At 39.5% G+C, this 22,807-nt stretch overlaps 1 protein-coding gene across 2 annotated transcripts in view; it reads left to right on the forward strand.

The window, feature by feature from the left end:
• DRC11 (dynein regulatory complex subunit 11) overlaps positions 1 to 22,807 on the forward strand; it is a 126,192-nt gene that overhangs the window by 69,210 nt on the left and 34,175 nt on the right. For both annotated transcript variants that reach the window (XM_075180392.1, XM_075180391.1), the window contains exons 7-8: positions 16,160 to 16,244; positions 19,607 to 19,738. In XM_075180392.1, coding sequence (XP_075036493.1) covers positions 16,160 to 16,244; positions 19,607 to 19,738 — 217 coding nt within the window. The remainder of the gene's footprint in view (positions 1 to 16,159; positions 16,245 to 19,606; positions 19,739 to 22,807) is intronic.

A 22,807-nucleotide genomic window follows, 5' to 3' on the forward strand; every position in this document is an offset into this window, starting at 1 on the left:
TTCTATAAGCAGAAAAGGCTAATGAATGAATAATGCATGTCCCAACCGGGGAAAAGTACGCTAATGAGTGAACCAGCCTGCCCTTCTAATGAGTGAGCTCGGTGAACACACAGCCTGCTCCATATAATGACATGCCACTCAAATATGTTTACTTAATTCTCGTACAGGAATATTTACCACGAGGAATTCAAGATTAAGTGCTTTATGTCTATGGAGAAAATCAGCCAAAGATGTAATTAATGTCTGGTCCTGCCCCAGTTACTAAGGTTAATTAAAGCATGTCTAGGATATCATCATCAAGGCATCCCTCAATATCTTGTGGACATGCTATTTGTCACTTAGTAAAGTCACACTTATCTTTGTTGAGAAATAGTCTCATTGATAGATAATGTTTCTCAATGAACCAAAGTATTTTACACACGGAAGGCACTGTTGCACACCAAGATCTAAACGAGCCATCCCAACCTTTGTGAGCCAAGTACAGTTGTACAAGTTCTCTCCATACCCCTCCAACACATGAACAGTTGACACAAGCTGGATAACCACTGCTAGAGATCTACAGGAATGGAAGCTTTCACTTATACTTACCTCTTTGGCAGAAACGGTGTAAATGCAGCTTCACTAATTAAAGGTCATTGAAATTCTCTAGAAAAGGATCTTGCATATTAAAAGGCCTTTTCACTTGCTAAAAAGCGGCCTTGCTCATTGAAGTTGTTCTTGCCAATTGAAAGGCATTTTACATTTGTACAGAATTCTTTACACTGGTGAATCCTTATTTGATGAAAGTGCCAACCACCTGCCCTGCGACTGGCTCTTTGATTTTTCAGGAAACAGACCTATCTAGGCAACTGTCCTATTTATTTTATTTATCCGTATATTCAAGTGGGAAAGAAGATTGGGGTTCCTTGGTGTTTAAAAGATTCAAGCTGAAGAAATCCAGGAGCACTTTATAAACCAACATAATGTAATATTAGATGTTATTGTTGTTTGAAACAAGTCCTCACTTGTTTGGAATCTGTCCCACTTTGTGAAGTCAGTTCTGTCGATTCTCAGTGTTCGTGGTCTTAGGCTCATTGAAGTGAGAGCTATTTTGTTACATTTTGACCTTTTAAAATTGTGTTTTATGATAAACCCAGTGCATTCCTTGTGATGGAAGTAATGCCAAAACAGGAAGTGTGCTGCTTTTATTAGGCAATTTATTTTTGTGGCTTACCTCAACTCCTTAGAATGGAGGTGTGCGGCAGGATTTGTGTCTTCCAAAATTCCCTTTGGTCGCCTTGATTTTGCCAAAACATGCAAGACTTCATATTGCAATAATGATATTTTGGAGAGCATCACATTGGGAAGAAATTTTAAGTCTCTGAGTGATAACAGTTTTGGCGGGTTGCATATGAGGACCCATTATGTTGCAAAAAAAGGTCCATGATGGTTTCTCAACATCTGGAGTCAATGTTCTTTATGGGGTGATGCTGGATTTGTAGGTGAAAAGGGTCCTTTATGGAGCTTCTGTACATAAAGATTTATAGGTTTGCTGACACTAATGAACAGGTCGGGGCAGTCAACATGGGGTTCAGTAGGAACTCCTGAGTGCTTTGTTTTTCATGCTCAGTTGGATATGGATAAATTAGAAGTATTGAAAGTCAGATGGGTAAATGACTCGTGGGTCATTTATCAGCGTTTCAGTGTAGCTCTGGTGAACATTTGGATGTAATCGATGTGACATCTGTACACGTTCTTACTTCTGATTGCTCTTTTGAGAGCTCTGTAGACTTTTAACCTAAATCTTTAGCCATCATGTGCTGATGGTATTTGCTTAACTATCATGGACATCCACAGAGCACTAATAATATTATAGGACAGTGCTGCTCACCAATTCCATCAGCCTCATGTTGTGCATTAGGGAAATGTGTATATATATATTTTAATAGCAGCTGACAGTTTTTGGCAGACTGTTATTGAGATACAGTTGCATTTGGTAGTTCATATGAATTAAAATTGTTTTACTGCTTGTCTGGTAAATCCATAAATATAAAAGTCATGGTCTTCTGTCGACATTGCAAGTCAGTGTTCACTTTTTCCGTGCCATGATTGTTATTGGCTTAGAGGGGAGGGTGCGGTCAGTAGGAAAAGGTCAGCTAAATCATTTTAGACAGTGGAAGACTGTCTAGCCCCTTTCCTTCAAATACACGGACAATGCCGCCTGCACTGCCCTTACGAGCAGAGTGATGTGAACCCGGACATACTTCCCAACTGTCCCTGCAGTCACCCAAGATCTGGACTGCCCCACCAAAACCAGGACAGGTTGTCTTGTTTTCTCCTACCTGTTCTTGAAGCGTTCACTACCTGCGGCCGCTGGTGTCCTAAGCTCAGTTGCTGCTTGTTTGGATCCTGGAATGTTAGGGCCCTGTTTGAAAAAATAATAGATCCATGAATTAGGGAAAGCCTATAAGCAATAGCACCCACATTTAATAATTAGGCCACCCTCCCTGCAACCAATCCCAACCTTAAATTAATAGCTTTAACATACAATAAATAGACCTATCCCCCCATCCTGCCCTGACATTTAAATTAATAGTATTCACTTTTAATAAATAGACATAGTTCCCTCCAACCAGACCCGACATTAAATGAATAGTACTCACATTTAATAACTAGACATATTTACTCCCAACCAGCCCGACATTAAGGTAATAGGTTTATTTATTACATGTGAATAATATTACCATTTAATGAATAGCCTTCCCTTTCCCCAATTCAGCCTCACATTCAATTAGTAGTCTTCAGATCATACCAGAATTAAATTTAGAGTTCCATCAGCCCACCTTAAATTAATAGGCACTGCTACGATGCCACTATTTTATTAAATAGCCCCCACTAATAAATTAATAGTTCTCATCCACCATGAAAAGATTATCACCTTGCAAAACTAGTTCAAAAGTGGAGAAAATATGTTGTTTTACTCTTTTGATTTCATAGAGTTTGAACTTTGAAACATCCAGCAAGGCATTAAATATGACAGGAATAGAAAACATATATTTTATATTTAATTGTTTTGAGCAGTGAAATTTCACCCCACCATTCCATTTATAGTCCAGACCATCATCCTAATTACATTAGGAGCCCTCCTTCTCCCCCACAGTTACCTTCTTCCATACAGATGTCAGCAGGGGAGAATGCGTGCCTGACTGGTCCTGCAGGCTACCATAACTCATAGAGGGCATCATCTCCTCCTCCTTGGGTGGCACTTGTGTTAGTGGAAGTGGCACCACACCTCTGCCTGTTCTAGGAGAAAGAAAGTCAGGACAAAGAGATAACCACAGGCTGTGCGGAGGCCAACAGCTTTTAAAGGTATTTTCATTCATCTCAGAGGCTGCCACCAGCAAGGAATTAAATAAAATCTTCAGTTTAATGCCCAGCAGCCACTTCAGTGGCCCTAGGAAGCTAAGATCCCAGCTCCCTAGGCAGCTGCCTAATGGGCCTGGTGGTCCTGTGAAAATTAATGCTTTAGATTATTCCTTCATTCACTGCCAGGATAAGATGGGAGCTCCCAGATCCTTCTTAGATATGTACTTGATACTTTGGATAATTGCCACTCACTTTTATTAAGAGCTTACTTCATGTTATAACACCAGCCCTGGTGGTAGGATTGTTTCTTAGTCACTAGATGCAGAAGTCATTTTAGTTCTAGGACGACTTTTGAGGATTCTCTTGCATGAAGACACCACTTCTACGCGTTTCACAGGGCTGCTCTCTGCTTCATCAGGAAAGTGCATGTTAGTACTTTCTTCTCTGAATATATTGGTGCTAAGAAGTACAGCACCATGATTTTATATTACTTATTTTAGAATAACATTTTTTAGAGCATCTTGGCAGCTGTGGATCTCGGATTTATGCAGTACAAAGATCCTTTTAATATTGGTATATTATGTACTCGCAGCTCACTTATATCACGGCGTACACTATGGTCCTTTTTCTTTTCTTTTAAGCACTATCATTTGACATCTGGAATAAGTCACCGAAGTAGAAACACAAAAAGTTGTAGATGCACCTAAAAGTGAATGTCACATCCGAAAACTACTATTATGTTTGTCTTCTATGGTGATATACTTAAAATGGTATTCTACACAGGAAAAGAAATTTCTTAAATTCTAAAATAAATAAATAAATATCTACATCTAAACTGACCACCTAATGTAGATGAGTGCATTAAGGCAGATACACTATTTAGTTTTTTTATAGCCTTTTTGAACGGTACATTATTTTGGGTTCAACTGCACCCGGTTATCCAAAGTATCAGTGCATCATGTGGATGTGTCTAAGTTAAGATACTTATTGAGGCGACCTATTTTTGTAGCAACTGGAGCAGCGTCTGAATCTTCCATTCTACTTTATTTCCTGCGAATCGTCGATGTTAATAGCCCAGGACAAGACAACTATGGTAATTAAGATGAGAAAAAGAGAATACTAAATACCATTTTATTTATTATTCTTTAATTATATAGCAGCAACATATTATGCCACACTTTACAGAAAATTTACACCAATTTGCTCCAGTGCAACCTACGGTCTAAATTCTCTACCATGCAAACCCACATGCAGTGTCCTGGTTGGCATAGAACCCCTGACCTCAATGCAGCAATGCTGACCACTGTGCCACTATTATCTTGCTAAATCAGTGGTATTACTGGGGAGGAGCCTAATTCCAATATGATAAGATATGTTTCATAGTTGTTTTAGCCAGAAACATATCATTATTATTGTTGTAAAGGGCTTTCTCTGATGAGGTAGCACCTAATATAACTAAAATATGTGTTTGGGCAGCATGGTGGCTAAGTGGTTAGCACTTCTGCCTTACAGCACTGGGGTCATGAGTTCAATTCCCAATCATGACCTTATCTGTGAGGAGTTTGTATGTTCTCCCTGTGTTTGCGTGGGTTTCCTCCGGGTGCTCCGGTTTCCTCTCACACTCCAAAACCATACTGGTAGGTTAATTGGCTGCTAACAAATTGACCTTAGTTTGTCTGTCTGTATGTGTGTGTATGTTAGGGAATTTAGACTGTAAGCCCCAATGGGGCAGGGACTGATGTGAGTGAGTTCTCTGTACAGCGCTGCAGAATTGGTGGCGCTATATAAATAAATGGTAATAATAATAATATGTGTTATGCGTAGACTACATAAAATAATAACAAAACTTTTTTTCCCAATAAATGTAATTAATATGGCATTTTATAACTGTTATCATTATTTCTAACAGTTACAACAGTGCATACAGCAGTGTATGTGATCAAGGGCTAGATTTCATTTATTTAGTACCTTCTACAAAATGACAGCTAGAATCTGATTGGTTGCTATAGGCAACATCCCCACTTTTTCAAACCCGCAGCTTAGTAAATCTAGCCCCAAGTGTTGCTTTTCCTTATGTGCTGATGCAAATATATTTGAGATTGCCATTTCAGCTGAAATCCTACTGAGCGCATTAATGAAACGTGCAAACTCTTTACACTGCTTTCCCACGTAAGCAGCTTTTTCTCAGCATTTTTAAGCTTATACATTCCTGCAAATTAATGTGTGACTGCTAATCCTTAGGTGAGATGCAGATGTGTAGCTGTTTTTTTTCTATACAAAATTAGGTCACAAACGATGTAATCTGCCTGTTTTCATTTGTAGAATGGTTTATTTATTTCAAACTGTAAAGTTTTTGTATATAGAGAGGAGACAGCAGAATCTTAGCACTCGTACAATCCAAACAAAGAAAATGTAAACCAGAGAGATCTGTCATGTTGCATTTAGAAACAGGAGCAACAGGATTCTTTAATAAGCGTATGATATATAGTTAAGAGGCAACTGGAGAAATAGATGCAGGTTTGGCATGGATTTAATATTCCAATATAAAAAATAATTGTGATGATATGTTATTAGTGACCCCGGATATCAACAAGACAGAGCTGGCACATGCTGGCACTAGTTACTTATTGGAATTCCACGCGCTCTGCCCGGCCTCTGCAGAGCTCCAGGAGGGCAGGAAAGCGGCTGTTGCAGGTGTGAGTTTAATGAACAGTGAAGTAAAACATGAAGCTGTGGTCAGAGGGAAGGAAATCTCCCAGACATGGCATGAAGTCCCATTAATCCAAGAGGATGTTTTCCTTTCAGTTAACCATAGGAAAGAGAGGGCATTATCAGACCTATTCAGAGAAGTGTTGGGTTTTGCAAATAACAGCACCTGTGGTTGGAGAAATATCTGGAGTTTTGTTCTTTTTGCTTTCTCAAGTTTGCTGTCTCCAATTGAAACTCCCCACAAAACAGTTATCTGGGTGAGTGCTCTCACTGTATTGCGTTTTCAGTAGATGATGTGAAGTGGAACAAGTGCGTTAATCCCCTCAGTGTGAGGAGAGGCAAAAACATGGAAAGTTCAGCTCAACAAAAAGAGCACACAGCCCACCCCACATGCCACTTTTACTGTTTACCCGGCAGTCGTAGGATGTTCTTAGTACACTTTTGTTTTTTATCATGTCCAACTACACCCCCAGTCATTTAGTAAACAACGTTCAGTAAACCTCTCTCCCATCTTTGCGTTCTCTAACAGAGCGTATTTTTTTGCTCCCTCTAGAGTTGTCTCTGGCACAGAAAGGGTGTAACGGCTACAGTTGATGATGGGGATTAGTATAAAACACTAGTGGAATCTGTTTAACCCCAGTGGGCCAACAGCTTCTTATCTGCCATCAAATTCTATGTTTCTGTGTTTAAATGTCTCACGCTCCTCACATGCTTGATTTACCCTGGAGCAGGCTTTTTAATCCTAAGAAAAGAAAGGCAGGCCTCCGAGCCAGACAGGGGATAAATCTCAGTGCAAGACAGAGATGTAGAAATCACAACCTCCCATAAATCAAGTCACCATTAGTGCAAGTGGGAGGTGGCACAAGGGCCTCTATCAGGAGCCTCTAGTTTCCTGCATGCAATCAGCAGGGTGGAATCCTCTTGAGAACCATGATTATAATATATGCCTTAATCCTCCTGTTATTCCCCAAGCATTACGTGCATTCAGAAAAAAAGCCTTCTCTCTTTCTCACTTATGATGCCATTGACTTTGGCTATGAAACAAGTTTCTAGTATTCTATTATAGGCTTTCAAAATAAAAATGACTATTATCGTTCAGAGAAGTGACCTTTGTGTTTTAGAGTGTAGACATAGCTGTGTTGTCTAATTAGTAGAGTCTCTTTTGAGAGGCCACAATGCAGAAAATCCTGTAGGTGCGGGAGTATACAAAGTTCATCATTTGGGAGTTGACAACATATTTTAAGGAGACTGGTTGGTAGTTGAAAAAATCCAGTTGAGTCGTATTCATGATAAGCCTAAAAAATTCAAAACAACGTTAAAAGATGAGGGTAATGTGGGAGCTGTATTACCAGCAACGGTTACTTCCATATATGTTACACCCGCAGATCCTGGCAGTGCAGTAGTTTGACACCGTCTTTCTGTCCATATTTAGAAGTTGTGGCATCCATCTGTTTTTATCACCCACTCCAGTTATATTACCCTTTTGCACTCTAGCATGCCACAGGTGCTGTGTGAATAGTATCTACTAAAGCATCTACTACACGCTGTCATACACAATGGTTGTCTACAGGCACTTGTAAAATAGCTATGACTTTAAAGGGAATTATAAAAAAGAATTTACTTTGAAAGCTGTATATTTTGAGTAAGATACTAACACACGAATACCTTTAGTCTTTGGGTGGCATTGTTTATTGATATCCACGAATGATAATTTACATTGCCAAAGCCTTCAGTGTAAGTTAGAATACAGATAAACAGAAAATTAGGGTCCTTTGTACTGATAATTCTTGCCTATACAGTATGTTTTATTGAGCATTTGCAAAAAGGAAAGCAAACCCGTCTTATAAACAGGGTGTATTTCCTTTATATAACCACATACCTGCCATTTTTTAGTTCTCATCTTAAAAGCCAGTTCCATTTCTAGCCCCCGGCTTTTCTGGTGGGTGGTATTGGTGCAATCGTCTTTAGTATCGACTTGGGTTTGACACCAAGGTCCTAGCTCATCTCATGGGTGACTCAGTAAACAGGGACCCCTGCCATGCAGGTTTAAAAACAACGAAGCTTGTGTAGTGCAAACGCAGCAAGGGTAACAGTTCTTCAAATAATGGGTGCCACACCATCTCTGTTTGGATGAAAATAATTGAGGTAGTTTTACGTACATGTCCAAACTTTACAATGTAGCACAGTCCTTAGATGCAGCAAATCACAATCCTTTTCCTTACACTTCTCCAGTTAGTTGCAGTGAATTAACATGTAATTCTCAACAGTTGTGTTCACCTGTTTTACAATATGGGGGCATCAGAGCTGTGACTTTAAATTTTTAGCGCCTGTGGCAAGAAACAGTGCTCAAGTGCTCAATTTTAACAAAATGAACCTAAAATATTCATAAATTGCGCCCCCCTTCAGCGCAGCGCCCTGGGCAGTTGCCCCTATCGCACAGCCCTAGTTACGACCCTGGGATGCATTACATGCCTCAAGAGCTGACTGACTTTCTGGGGGTTATTTCTCTTTTTCATTCCCACTATGCTTCAGTGAAGCCTCCTCTCTTCTGGCCCCATGCTTACATGTTCCTAGAGCTTAATATCTGAGTACCTCTCTGAGCTGACACCCCGCCTCATGTCCTCTCCTGTACCAAGTGCTTCACAACAGGTCCTCTGTAGGAGTTGTAGGCTGTCACACTCAGACTAATGCCCGAGCGTCCCTCTCACATGCTCCTTTCTTACTCGGGTCCTGTCACTCACATGCGTCTCGTGGGAAAACCCTTGCACTCACATCACATGGGGCATAGCTTCACTCTCTCAGTCCAGGGGGGGTATGATACACTTTTTAAAAAATATTTGTAAAAAGTAACCCCCCAGCCCACTTACTAACCTTGAATTGTGATTGTCCCTCTCCTTAGGCTCCCTTCCTTTGCTCTGTTCAGGTCCATGCTTATATTGGCCCTTCACAAAGAAGTTGATTTGCAAGTAGGTCACAGAGAAGCGCTGTATCTGGCCAATGTTCTTGTTGCATTATCATGCCACCTGAGGCTCCTGCTGAATTTAAGTCTGAAAGTCAAAGTATTATGATAACTGTTGGCGCTGGAACATTGAAAGTCAGTTCTTTGAAGCAGCATATTGCACCCACACTTTGGTCCAATCATATTTGAAATAATGTTTTTCACATAAAGTAGGCCCAGCTAATAATTTGTCTTTTGAGTGCATTATTATCTACTTTATTATCTAGTCCTACTTGATTAATGTGCTACTTTCTGCCTCCTTCTTTATTTTGTCTTCTCAACAAAGACCAGTAATCTCTTAAGTATGAAATTAAACATCTTCCATTTCGATTCTATTTGACTGTTCTGCTCAGTTAGGCTTTTCGTTACTCTCCACTTATTAATGTTATTTCCCAGCATTTCAGATGACCAAAGAGGAGCACTTAAGACTTTCCATGAAAAATATGCATACTATTTTGTGTCACAGATACGTACACACACTTCATCAGATTTTTGGACACAAACTATAACACAGGACAACTATAAAAACTCCCAATGTATCTACCAATACACAGGGCTGTTTCTATTATACATTTAGAAGCCAGTAACTGTTGTGTGGTTATAACAGAGCTGGTATAAAGTCCAGTTGCTGGAAATACATAAGAGTTAATATGCTGATGCATATAAAATCCCCAGGTTACATTAGCTGCAGTGGATCACAGCACTGGGGAATCACGTCAAGCACGCCACGAGATCAGGGGCCAAAGACACAGGTTTGAATTAAAAATAGCAAAAGCAGACGCAGGTCAGGATCACAAGCAAAGGTTGGGGATCAGAGCAAGCCAAGGTCAGTACCTGAGAATAAGACAACTGCAACATAGGTTCTGGAACTAAAAAACATGGGACCAGCACAGGTCAGCAAAGCTAAAGCAATGACCCAGTGTCTGGTTTGTGGGAGAGGCCTTGTTGAATTCATCAGAGAGACCCACAGATTGGATGAAGCTGATGAGCAACTCCCTGCCTGCTGTGGCTCAGTGGGAAAAGGGATAGACAGTAACGTTTGAGCAATACTGAACATTACCTTCTGAGCCAAGTGAGAAGTCTATAGAGATCTATTCAAATTGGGCTTTCACAAGAGCAATTTGATTTGCGAGTAGGTCACAGAAGAGCGGTGGGTCGGCTCATGCGCTTGTCACTACATCACAATGCTTCAGGCTGCTGATTAATTTAAGTTTGAATGTTTCAGTGTGATAACTTTTGCACACACACACGATCTCTGTTTGTAGATTGGTTCAGACACATGATGCAGTCACATGTAGGAAGAGCATGGAGGGCATTATAGTACAACAGAGAGACAGATTGCTAGGTACGTGAAGTATTGAGTCTTGCGGTTTCTCTCCTTGGCTATAGTAAAGCTGCCTATACACTCTGTGATTCTTGCATGCCGTTTTAGACCTAAATGGATGTAGATTACAGTAGTGCTTGGGACCAGAAAGACCACTGGTCTCCATTGGAGATGGATGGATTGTAAATGCATCTGACTGTGCAATATTCATTGGAACGCAGAATGTGGTCCTGGTGCCCTGTAGAATCAAGCTGTTCAGCTATAGTGCCAAATGGCTGTATCTTTCAGATTTGGCTAGATATATGTATGTCAATTACTAAATCTGACATCTGGTAGGGAAGAGAAATCATAACTGTATGAGGGCACTTTTTTGTGGTTTAATATATTTCTATGGTTTTTTTCACTTTACATATATGCCTTTTGGATCTTTTCATCATCATCATCATCATTTATTTATATAGCGCCAGCAGATTCCATAGCGCTTTACAATTGGGAGCAAACAGTAATAAAACAATACTGGGTAATACATATATACATACAGAGAGGTAAGAGGGCCCTGCTCGCAAGTTTACAATCTATCTTTTTTAATGGAAAAACTGAATAAGGTCTAAATATGAACTTTCTTTTTAAACTATGGTTAGAAATTATAGATGTTAATCATAGTTTCATCAATTGATCGAACATAGATCCTGCCACAGATCAATTTTACCACACAGGTATACTGTCATCTTCCGACCACATTTTCCATCTTTGCCAATAATAATACAATTTATTCTAATCAAATCTATCTGGTATAATACTTTTTTATGGTACACATTTGCAGGCTAAGTTGCCCAATATGGCAGTGTGTGTGAACAGTTTTTCTTACGACAATTCTACAATGGCTAAAATGTGTCACTTTCTTTGTGTGATTGATGTGACATTCACCTAGCACTTGGATTATAATTTGACTTGTAAGGGATTTCATGGAGGAGGGATCTATATCTACTCATTAGCAAAGTTGTCAATTTCTGATTGTATAGAAACAAAAGCAACAGGTAAAGCTGGGTACACACTACACGGTTTTCGTCCAATAATTGGCTCAATCAGCCGACATACGATTGCTCGTTCAAAAGTCGGGTCAGTGTGTGTAGTGACACGATGGTCGAAAGTCTGCCCAAATGGATGATTGTCGCCTCATTTGGTTGGTCAACCGTTAAATATTTTCGTTCCAATTTCGTTTCCATTGTGTAGTGTGTATAAGTTTCCGACCGATCCACAACAGTGAGTACGAAATTACAGTCATTGTTCACGACAACATGGCTCTAAAAAGTCGCTAAAGGGACATCCGCTCTTCCCTTTATCGTCCTAAACAAGGCTAGTGTGTATGCAGTCCATGGACCGAGCGATCGGACCATCGATCGCATGTAAAATCGCTCGGCATGAAAAGTTGGTTGAAATTTCTGTAGTGTGTACCCAGCTTAACCCTTACATTGTTATACTCATCAACAGAAGGTCAGATAAGAACAGTGACAGAGTTGTGACAGTATGTACTGAATCTTGAGGAATACAAGTTGTATTTCAGCTTCAATTATGACTCAAATAATCTGTATCTATTTTACATGTTAGCTGCAGCCTCCTTCTGCCTGCATGCACTTAGCCTTAATAATTAACCCAAGGCTGTTCTTCTGCATTGTGAAAAAATAAGTTTGCTTAAACACGAGCACAAAAGCATTATATATATATATATATATATATATATATACTCATATATATATATATATATATATATATATATATATATATATATATATATATGCACATGCAAGTAGGAAAGCGCCTATGAGCGTCAGCGGAACTTTGGCAAACCGTCAAATCACGAGCGGTTCACTATTGCTGGCGATTGTCATCATCATCATCCACTATTTCTACCTGTCTTTGACCACCCGCAAATAATACGGCTTAAACAGGCATATATGCGTCTGTGTCCCAGTCTACCTCTGTTCTCAGTTGCGCAAACACGTCTTTACTGTTCTATATTTGTAAATGACCTAGGTGCAGGTGTAAGACTTTATAACACCTCCCCCACACCTGCATTCCTGTTATTTGGCTAGTTCCACAGCTGCTGTGAAAGAATAATTGTATTGACTTTGTCTTATTGTAGTAGACACGCGCCCACTTTTGTATTCATAGCTTCACCTGTCTAAACACTGTCTATGGATGTTCTGTGTATTGGGAAAATATGTTTTCTAATAGCATGCTTGCATTGTGGAAGATAAACATTTTTTTTTTTTTTCATCACACTGAGCTTTCCATATGGTGTAAGCCATTGTCTACTATTGTGGGTCTGTTTTTAGGCAGTATCACTATACAGTGCACTGGAAACAACTCGTTGATAAGAAATCTGTGGGAGAGGAATTTTGGTGCTGGCTCTATACAGAAGGTGTTGATGGGACAGGCGATAAATAATGATTCTGCCTTTGTGCTTTTAGGTTTTGCTTCCCTTGGAAAGCAGATGGGCTGCAGCAGATCAGTGGGTCATGTTGTGTCACACCATGATATAAAGTAAGAGGATGCTGGTGAATGAAGGTCTTCATACCCTCTCATTCCCTGTTGCCTCTATGCTCATGTTAGGTCACTTCCCACCATTAATAAAAATGCCTGCCAAAAACGACTTAGCAGTTACAACATAGAGATCCATCATTGGAGAACTGGATGTCAAAGCCTTACCTCTCGATTACAAAATCAAGCCCAAAATCCCACCCATTAGCACCCACAAGTGTTCTCCATTGAGACATCTCAATCATTTAGTTATGTCATATGTATAGTACAACAATCAATACACTATTACTTCAGTCACTGCACAACTGTCCGTTGTACAATGATCTTTCAAACAACTATTGCCCCACAGACAGCACCACCCCTGACCCAAGTATCATTAAACAAAATGACCAGTTGTAGAACTCCCAAACTCTTATAATATATCATAACAACAGTATAAATACCAAACAAAATATATGACATATGACAAATATACAGTGCCGCATTTTTATAACCAGTTTAAAATAAATTGTCTGCCTTTATACATTGCCATGCTAGAAGGGCCTTTCACATAGGGTAGTGTAAGTGGTATACAGTGGTTTTGAAGCTGTGCATTGTTTTACTTGAATTTCCCATTCTCTAGTATATAAGTATGCCAGTAGCTCTTATTGAACTATGTCTTAACTTTGCTACTGAGCTTTTTGTGCAGCATAACGATATTAAGGGTAGAACAATCTGCAGAGAAAGGTATAGTCATTGTAACCAGTGCCCACTTGTCTGATGTACATTAATAGTTCCCTCCGTGGCAGGCCTAGGTGTTGTGGCCTTGTGGGCTGGATCCAGGTGTGATTCTTCTTTTCTCTACCCCCACTCGTCCCTTTACTTTTATGCTTTAGTTGTTTCTTTCCCTGTTGCTCGTTTTCTTATATTTTGTATTTGGGATTTTTTGTGTGAAAGATCCTCTTCAATAAAGACTAATATTGCAATGTATGATCAATGTGATACCGAATAACCTTATCTCCTGCAGAACCACATTACCCATTAGTTTGATTAATCACTTTTATGTTGTGTATGTTGCTCTTATGGGCTTTGTTGTTATTACTTTGTCCACAATAACAAAGACTTTTTGCAATACTTACTATGTAAATAGAGCAACATAGCTTCCAGGAATAAAGATCTCTATTATATTGTGAACATCTTTTTTAAACATACATAAAAAGGCGTTTATTACATAATATTTCAGTGTTTTCAAACTTAACCTATTATTCTTTCAAACTAAGCCTCTCTTATCAGGATTTACAGATTCATTTTTCTCTAAAACAGGTTTTCCCTCTTGAATACATGTTACAATTATTGCCTGTTATTACGATTATACTTTAATGTTCTTTTACGTAAATCATCCATAAAACAAGTTCTATTACAGTGTGGTTTGCCAACACATATTTCTTCTTAGTACGTACGGCAGCAGAGATCCTTGCAGACTAGAATATTCATTCTGTTCCTCGGTGTGGATTATTTTATTAAAATGGTCCCTAAACAATTTTCATGGAAAAATTAAATCAGTGTAGCCATGGCCTACACACAGTGACGGCAGCCATTTTGTGGGCGGCTCTGATATGTATGATAATGCAGCCTATCAGGTCCCTGGAATCTAGTGACATCACTTTGTGCTTCATGCATCACTCATGTCACTAGTTTCTAGTAAATGTATAGGCTTAGTAATGGTTTAACACACAAATGGCTGACTCCACTGTGTGTAGGCCTTGAGTACATCTTAAATTTGTATGATACTTTAATAAAGTGTCTTTATTGCAAATCTTTGTTTAAGTAGGTGGTATTTCTTATTTTTATTGATAGTTTAAAAAAAACCTTATTACGATGTCTAGTAGCTCAATTCATTAAGTTGTGTATTCCCCCACTTAATTTTCCCCTTATTTTCACTCCTTCAAATTAAACAACTTTTTTAACCTTTTTCACCTAGAATATTGCTTGGTTTAGTCTCATATATTGGTAATATTAATTATGAGTGTGAGTTGGCAATTTAGTGTCATTGTGAGTGTGTGTGTAAATTGGTTGGGGTGTGGTGGTGGCGGTTGAAAGTGCACTTTTCCACTTCAGTGCAACATGCAAGTACAAAGCAGGTTCCATTAAAAGTATTGTACAGTATTGGCTAACCTGTGACACTCCAGGGGGTAAATGTATCATAGTGCGGGTTGTACAAGTCGCCGGAAATTGGCGAGATGACAGCTTAAATTTAAAGCGGCGCTGCCTTGTAAAGGGAAAGATCCCTTTACAAGGCAGCACCGCTTTAAATTTAAGCTGTCATCTTGCCAATTTCCGGCGACTTGTACAACCCGCACTATGATACATTTACCCCCAGATGTTGTCAAACTACAAGTCCCAGCATACTTTGCCAATATGCAGCAGCTTATTGCTCGGAGGGTATGCTGGGACTTGTAGTTTCACAACACCTGGAGTGTCACACGTTAGCCAACATTGATATAGGACAACGCCTGCTCTCCAGCAGCTATGAGCTGGTACAGAGTGGAGATGGCCCTTTCATTTCTTTTCAGCAATCTCACTGTATAAACTGAAATCTCGTTTTCCGGTGCGCCTACTCTGTACTTCCCTAGGACTCATTCACTCCATCCAACCCGTCCCTTCTGCCTGTGCACGGTGCTGCTCCTCCTCACATGCACCATCTTCATCTGCAAACCTGGATTTCTCAGCACAATCCTAGGCACACTGGTGTATGTGGAGACTCATTGTGAGGCTTAGGATCCAAAGCTGCTATTCAGCCTCATGGTGGCTGTTTTGCCCTTCTAAGTGACCTCCAATATGACTCTTTGCCTTACCTGCTGGTACACATATTGACATATGGGCTTTCTATAATCTCGAAGCTAAGTGGGCCCCTATAGTAAGTTTGGTACTAGGAAAACATAAGACGAGTTATTGTTCTCTCTAACATATTGTAGATTATTGTATATTTATAAATAAGTATGTGTGCTACATAAAATACACTATTGTCATCTTGTACCGTTGCAACTGGATACTGGTTGGCCCTGTGAGCTGACTTACCCCAGAACGGCACTGACTTGCAATGTCTTTAAGATAGTAAGAATGCAGTTTGTTTTGAAATATTCAGATAGGTTTGTTGTACAATGAGATGATTGGGAGAGGTTTGTGATGGTTTTGGACTGTAATATTTTACTAGAATGCTCTCTTATGTATCTATACTAATAACGTTGATTCATCTCTATTAGACATGCAACAGGAAAATTCCCTGATTTACCAGAAGAAGAGGATGGTGGATCCAAGGTTATCTTTGCTCAGAAGACTCCAGAGGAGGTACCATAAACCCATACAAATCCTCCTTTATGAGACAGGGCAGAGATGTATATTATTCCCAGAACTTGTCAAGTCACCAGTTAGACCAGAAAAGACAGAGGGTTGGGGGAAAGGTCTGTGTTCCTAGGAGACTGATTTTTTTCTACCTTGTCCCAGCTGTCACTTTGTGTCTCCACACAATACAAGATTGAAAGTGAAGGCAGATACAATGTAACATTTCCATCTCTGGCTCCTGCAGTCTTTTTCTTTGTGGATTTATCCCTGACATTGGATCTGCTGCCTCATGGAAAAGGATTGTAATCCCCCCTGTGCATGTTACTGCCCTGCTTCTGCTGGAGCTTTGTACTCCGGCTCCTGCCTTTGATCCCTGAAGCGATAATAAGTATTAAATGTTAGCACATGATACAGAATACCCCTGGAGAGAGGTGTCTGGTTCTACCAGGTCCAGTCTGGAGTTTGCTACTAGGTCAGACTCCTGATCTGAGATTTCTGCTCCCTTATAGCCAAGAGTTTTTATATAGGAGATGGATTCTTCCCAGCTTTTGATATCTTTATTTCAGAAATTATAAAGATTCGGCAATTGTTCTATGTCAGCTCTCCAGACCAATAAAAAGAACTATCATATTCCAAAACAGCACATTAATCATAACCTGCCTGTATCCTGCTGTCAAAACAGCCTCTCTTAACAGTCTAAAGGATCTTAAAATAATAGTGGACATTGTATAAATTGTACAAGTAGAATGGGGTACAGGGAAAATGAAATAAGATGATTTAAGTAATATAGAATTTATAACATACATATTGTGTGCAGACGGCAGTAATCAAGGAGAATCTTCCAGCAAAACACAGAGGATAAGAATAAAATGTAACCTTTAATGATATAAATAAGATAATAATACAGTGCATAACCCATGTAAGCAAATTAAATACATATGTGTAGCTTAGTACTGGAACTAAAGGAGGGGCTGTTTTACATTAGCTAGAACCTAGGCATTGCCTTGAGCCAGGAAGACAGTGTATATATGCATATATATGAGTGACTGAGGTGTTGATAACTCCCTTTATTCTTTTACCTTTAAAATACCTACGTTTTAATTACCCTCCCTTCTCTCAAATGTCTTGTGTTAAGCAGCTTTCCTATAACAAAGACGACTGCTACTCTCCTCCTGTGCTGCTCTGGTCTCTCTGTGGCAGGACAGATCCCACGTCGTGGCTGTATATTAAATCCAGCCACTGATTGGAGGGAGATGGCCCTCCCCTAGGAAGCCCACCAAAGCACTATTTAGGGGGTGGAAGGGCATTTAAAAATATATATTATAAAAATGAGAACCTCTAAGTTTCAGATACACATAGGAAATGGTATGTCCAGGTTTGTTGTTTCAGACCAGATTGGCCCTAAATCACCGCTTAATGCTATCTGTCCATGTATGGGCAATTCACTATATTCAGTACAAACCAGTGTCTGGGTGCACTCCCCGGTTTGAGTTTTCTTTTCGGGTTACTATATTCAGTACAAACCAGTGTCTGGGTGCACCCCCCGGTTTGAGTTTTCTTTTCGGGTTAACCAGTGATTATCAAACCATATGCTCGCATTATTTTACCTAGTGCGGTTTTTCCATCCCAGTTTTTTGCATGTATGGGCAATTGTAGACTGTGCTTCTTGCAGATTATCAATCTAATTTTACATGTTTGATATAAGGGGTTTAATTGATTATCTCTGATAAACAAACTATCGCAGACCTGGCCAACTGTAGCTCTCTAGGTGTTGTGAAACCAGAAGATTGTAAGCTTGCGAGCAGGGAACTTCTCACCTCTTTGTCTGTTTTACCCAGTTTGTTTATTAGTTTACTGTGTTTGTCCCCAATTGTAAAGCGCTACGGAATATGTTGGCGCTATATAAATAAATGATGATGATGAACTATGCTGGGCTTGTAGTATCTCAACACCTGGGGAGCCACTGGTTGGCCAGGCCTGGACTATTGCATTGTGAAAGACTCTAATCCATTTCAAAATTTCTCATTTTCTGACCATCATCTTTATTCCCTTTATTTCTGTAGTAATATTGTATATATATTGTATATATTACTGACCTATGCAGAAATCTACAATACACATTTCTATTACAACTACACCTTGACAGGTGCATAGTCATATATTTTTCTGAACCAGCAGCTGACCTAACACTGCATTTATATTGACCCTACTTCCAGAAACAATCTTCATGGATTATAGAAATGTGTATCACAAGATTGCCTTGACTACGTACACAATGGCCTTACGATTCTTTGCTGAAGATCAGTTTCTAATGCAATTTATGCGCATATAAACAGATGTGAAAATAAATATCATTGTACCAAATGAGACAGTACATTTTTACATGTGTTTAACTTGCGGAACGCTGCAGTGTGTTTTTGTGAGCGCTTCTTGTTCCATTTCAGTCCATCTGATTCTCATGACATTCTTCTCAGTGGGAGCACATAGATGCAATGTTTACACATGCGTTGGGTTTAAACAACACAGCAACTTCCTGTTTGGTCACAGACATATCTTAAAAGCACATTTGTATACTAAATCTTATCACATTAAATCATAGTTGCCTACTCTCCTACATTGTCTGGAAGACTCCTGCATTTTTGGGAGTTCTCCCGGACTCCCAGGAGAGCAGGCAAACCTCCCGCGTTGTGCTCTCTTCGTTGGGGAAATATATGGGGGCGGGGCTAAAGGTGTCATCCTGGCCCCAGTCCCTGTTGTGATAGGCCGATATTGATAAAGTGGGCCTAACGATGAGATCCGCATGGCCACGCCTCCATGACAGAGCCCCCTCCCAGAGATAATACTGCCAAAGTTGGCAAGTATGCATTAAATACATAAAATGCAATGTGGATTATCATCATCATCACCATTTATTTATATAGCGCCACTAATTCCGCAGCGCTGTACAGAGAACTCACTCACATCAGTCCCTGCCCCATTGGAGCTTACAGTCTAACTTCCCTAACATACACACACACAGACTAGGGTGAATTTGTTAGCAGTCAATTAACCTACCAGTATGTTTTTGGAGGAAACCGGAGCACCCGGAGGAAAACCCACGCAAACACGGGGAGAACATACAAACTCCACACAGATAAGGTCATGGACAGGAATTGACCTCATGACCCCAGTGATGTAAGGCAGAAGTGCTAACCACTAAGACACACATTTTTAATGTGCATATAAAATGCATTACAAACACCAGTTTACCTTAAGGTAGCATTAGCCAAAGCAGAACAGTATTTACATGATACATACATGATACATACATGATACATACAATATTACTCCTCTCTGCCCTTCTCTCCCTCATACTGTGCTTGTTCCAGGTTGCTGCTGAGCTCGCTGCTAAAGAAGAAGCTAAAGATAAAAAGAAAAAGGGAAAGAAAGAGAAAGGGAAAAAGAAAGGGAAGAAGGAGAAAGATAAAGCCAAAGGAAAAAAAGGAAAAGGAAAAGAACAGGTAAGAAGACAGCTGTGTTCTGCGCCCTTTTGGTCTGTATCAAATTTTATGACCACATTAGATCCATACACGCAACATAGTGCAGTAAACTGTATCGGATGGCAGCAGAAGTATGTAGCAACGTTTTACAATCGGCTTACTACTATTACTGCTCTCAATATGAGTTAGAAATGAAATAGCAACACAGACAGTAGCCAGTACACTACATGCAGTCTCATATGCACACAACTCTTATGCATGAACACATTCCTTTGGCACCTTTATTCTGCCTAATCTGTGCCGTCTTCTGACACTTTCAGATAGCCAATGGCATTCTTATCACTAGCAGATAATGTATTTTAGTATCACTGCACTCATAAAAATAAAGATACATTGAGATTTATTGAGACTTCCTGGGCAGATAACAAGTACAAAGCACTGAGATGGATGTCCTAATAATAAAACAACAATTACACATAACTATAACAATTAAAGACTAACAGAGAGCTATGCTATGTTGCTTCAAGTTATCTTTACATGTAGATAAGATTCTACTAACAGTTGATAATATGTTATGGTTTTTTTTGGGTTTTTTTTTTTAAAGTAACTTTAGAACATAGACAATAAAACTCTTATGTTTATAGAATGAAATGCTTAAAGCCAAATACTGCAAGGGTCAATTATGAAAGTGCAAAAGGCCCAAACTGTCTAATGGGGAGTGGGACGCTCCTTGCGTGGACTAGGTGTACAAGTGGAAAAATTAGATTTAGTTTTGCAGAGTAAGATTGTTTAAATGAGCTGGCGGGGTAGAGAAGCTTATTTTAGGAGGTGTTACCTGTTTTACGGGTAGGCACACAGCTTTTTCTTCCCACGCAAACAGACTTTAATTCTCTAGCAGGAGAGGCACCAGAAACCCAACTTTCTCCCTATACTTATAAGTAGACGTATTTTGCACCTTCCAGATGCAGTTTTACAGTAAAGTGCATTTCTAGGCGCACTTCAACCATTGAAATAAAACAGTGAAAACTCTTTTTTATGTTTAACTTAAAGATGCATTACCACCCTATCTCATCCAGCCGGAGCCCCAGAGGAGCTCAATACAGCTGTTTTCCTGCGGCTCCTCCACTCCTATTACAGCCAAAAGCCAGGAGGAGAAGGGCAAGAGGACCATTCACAATCTGTAATTAAGACGGCATCTTCATCTCTGGGAGTCTGGTGCTGGGCTGTGACATAATCATGACCATTTATTTATATAGCGCCACTGATTGCGCAGCGCTGTACAGAGAACTCATACACATCGGTCACTGCCCCATTGGAGCTTACAGTCTAAATTCACTAACACACACACACACACACACACACAGAGACTAGGGTGAATTTTTGATGGCAGCCAATTATCCTACCAGTATATTTTTGGAGTGTGGGAGGAAACCAGAGCACCCAGAGGAAACCCACGCAAACACAGGGAGAACATGCAAACTCCTCACAGATAAGGCCATGGTCGGGAATTGAACTCACGGCCCCAGTGCTGTAAGGCAAAGTGCTAACCACTTAGCTACCATGCTGCCCACACAGCATAGTGCCACACTCTCAGCCTATTACAATCATAGAGGAGCAGCAGCCGGAGATTTCACAGGTAAAAAGCTGCTGACCCTCCATATCAGCAGCCAGCGGTTGTCATAAGAGTGCATCATTGTGAAAATATAGACAATGAAAGAATGACCCTTGCGCCCTAGGCCACTGCCTAAATTTGCTTAGTGGTAGTGCTGGCCCAGCAAAGGGTCATTGTGGGGAGGTCACCCCTATGTATGATGCATTTGAGTTCTTCAGTAGGTCACATAAGCTCTATTTTAATAAAGGTTATATATTGTTTTAGAGGTTATCTCAACTATATGTACTTATTACTGGATTTCCCTCTTGTCTAAATGTACAGTTTAAAATACACTGCATATGTAACTTAGATTAGCTCATGTCCAACCTTCTTTTACACAAACCACCAGAAAACTTTATCAGTTCTTCTATCTAACTCACTTTACAAGATCTCCTAAAACAGATGATTAAGAACATTGTAGAAGGCTAGGTCTGCATTTAATTTAGTTATAACTCCAAGGTAAAAAGAACCTTTGATTTTTGTGGTTTGGTTTCTTAAGTTAAATTTCACATTTCTTCAACAGTTTTTACAATAATTCTTTTGTCTTTCTTTTTCATTTTTCTATAATGCTTTTTTCTATTCACAATATTTGTTACCAAAATCTAGTTTTTAGAATATGGCTCATTTGCAAAGTACAGAACCAGCTTTTGCAACTGAATTACTGACGTATTTAGATTTAGTCCCCCAAGGTTTTATTTCACGGGTTATGCAGATTATATATGTAAACCATAAATTGAATTCAGGGAGGTCCATTATCGGTTCCATTTCACACTCTAATACTGGTGGTTTGTTTCTTTTCTTAAAAGTGGGTGAGGTAGGTGGTTCTCACATAAGTTTCTATTCTTTTACTGAGAACGATTCAGTGTCAGCAACAATTTTAGAAGCACTGCCATAGGGGACAAGATCATTACTTTACACTATCAAAATGTATTAACAAGTAACAAAGTATAATCTAGTCCACATGGTATGTGTCAAAAACTTCAAATTAGTCCTATTAAAGCTTAATTCCATGTGGCACTGGTGTTTTGCATCAAGCAAACCAGATCCATGCATGAGTAGAGTGTTTTAGCTCATAGTAAATACTTTAGTGGCAGAAAAGTGCATAGTTTGTGTTATTGTATTAGATGAGGATACCTATTGCACTTAGCATTGTGTATACATTATCCAGCTCTAAACCTGGGTTTGGCAGTTTTAATAACTGCAGCTGTTGCCGCACTACTTTTCCAATTACATGTAGCCAGCCACTATTATGTCTGGTCCTGTCTGTTATTATATTTGCACTTAATTTATAAAAAGCCAACATTTGCTCTTGTTTGTGTTTCAATGTGATAAGTTTGCACTGCACATGTTAATGCAAGAAACTAAACAGTGCTGCAAAAGTCTCAAAGGCAAATACAGTATTTCAAATGACACTAGAAATATCTATAGATTGAAGAAAG

Source organism: Mixophyes fleayi, chromosome 7 (genome assembly GCF_038048845.1).
Source record: "Mixophyes fleayi isolate aMixFle1 chromosome 7, aMixFle1.hap1, whole genome shotgun sequence".
In the NCBI taxonomy this organism is placed as follows: Eukaryota; Metazoa; Chordata; class Amphibia; order Anura; family Limnodynastidae; genus Mixophyes; species Mixophyes fleayi.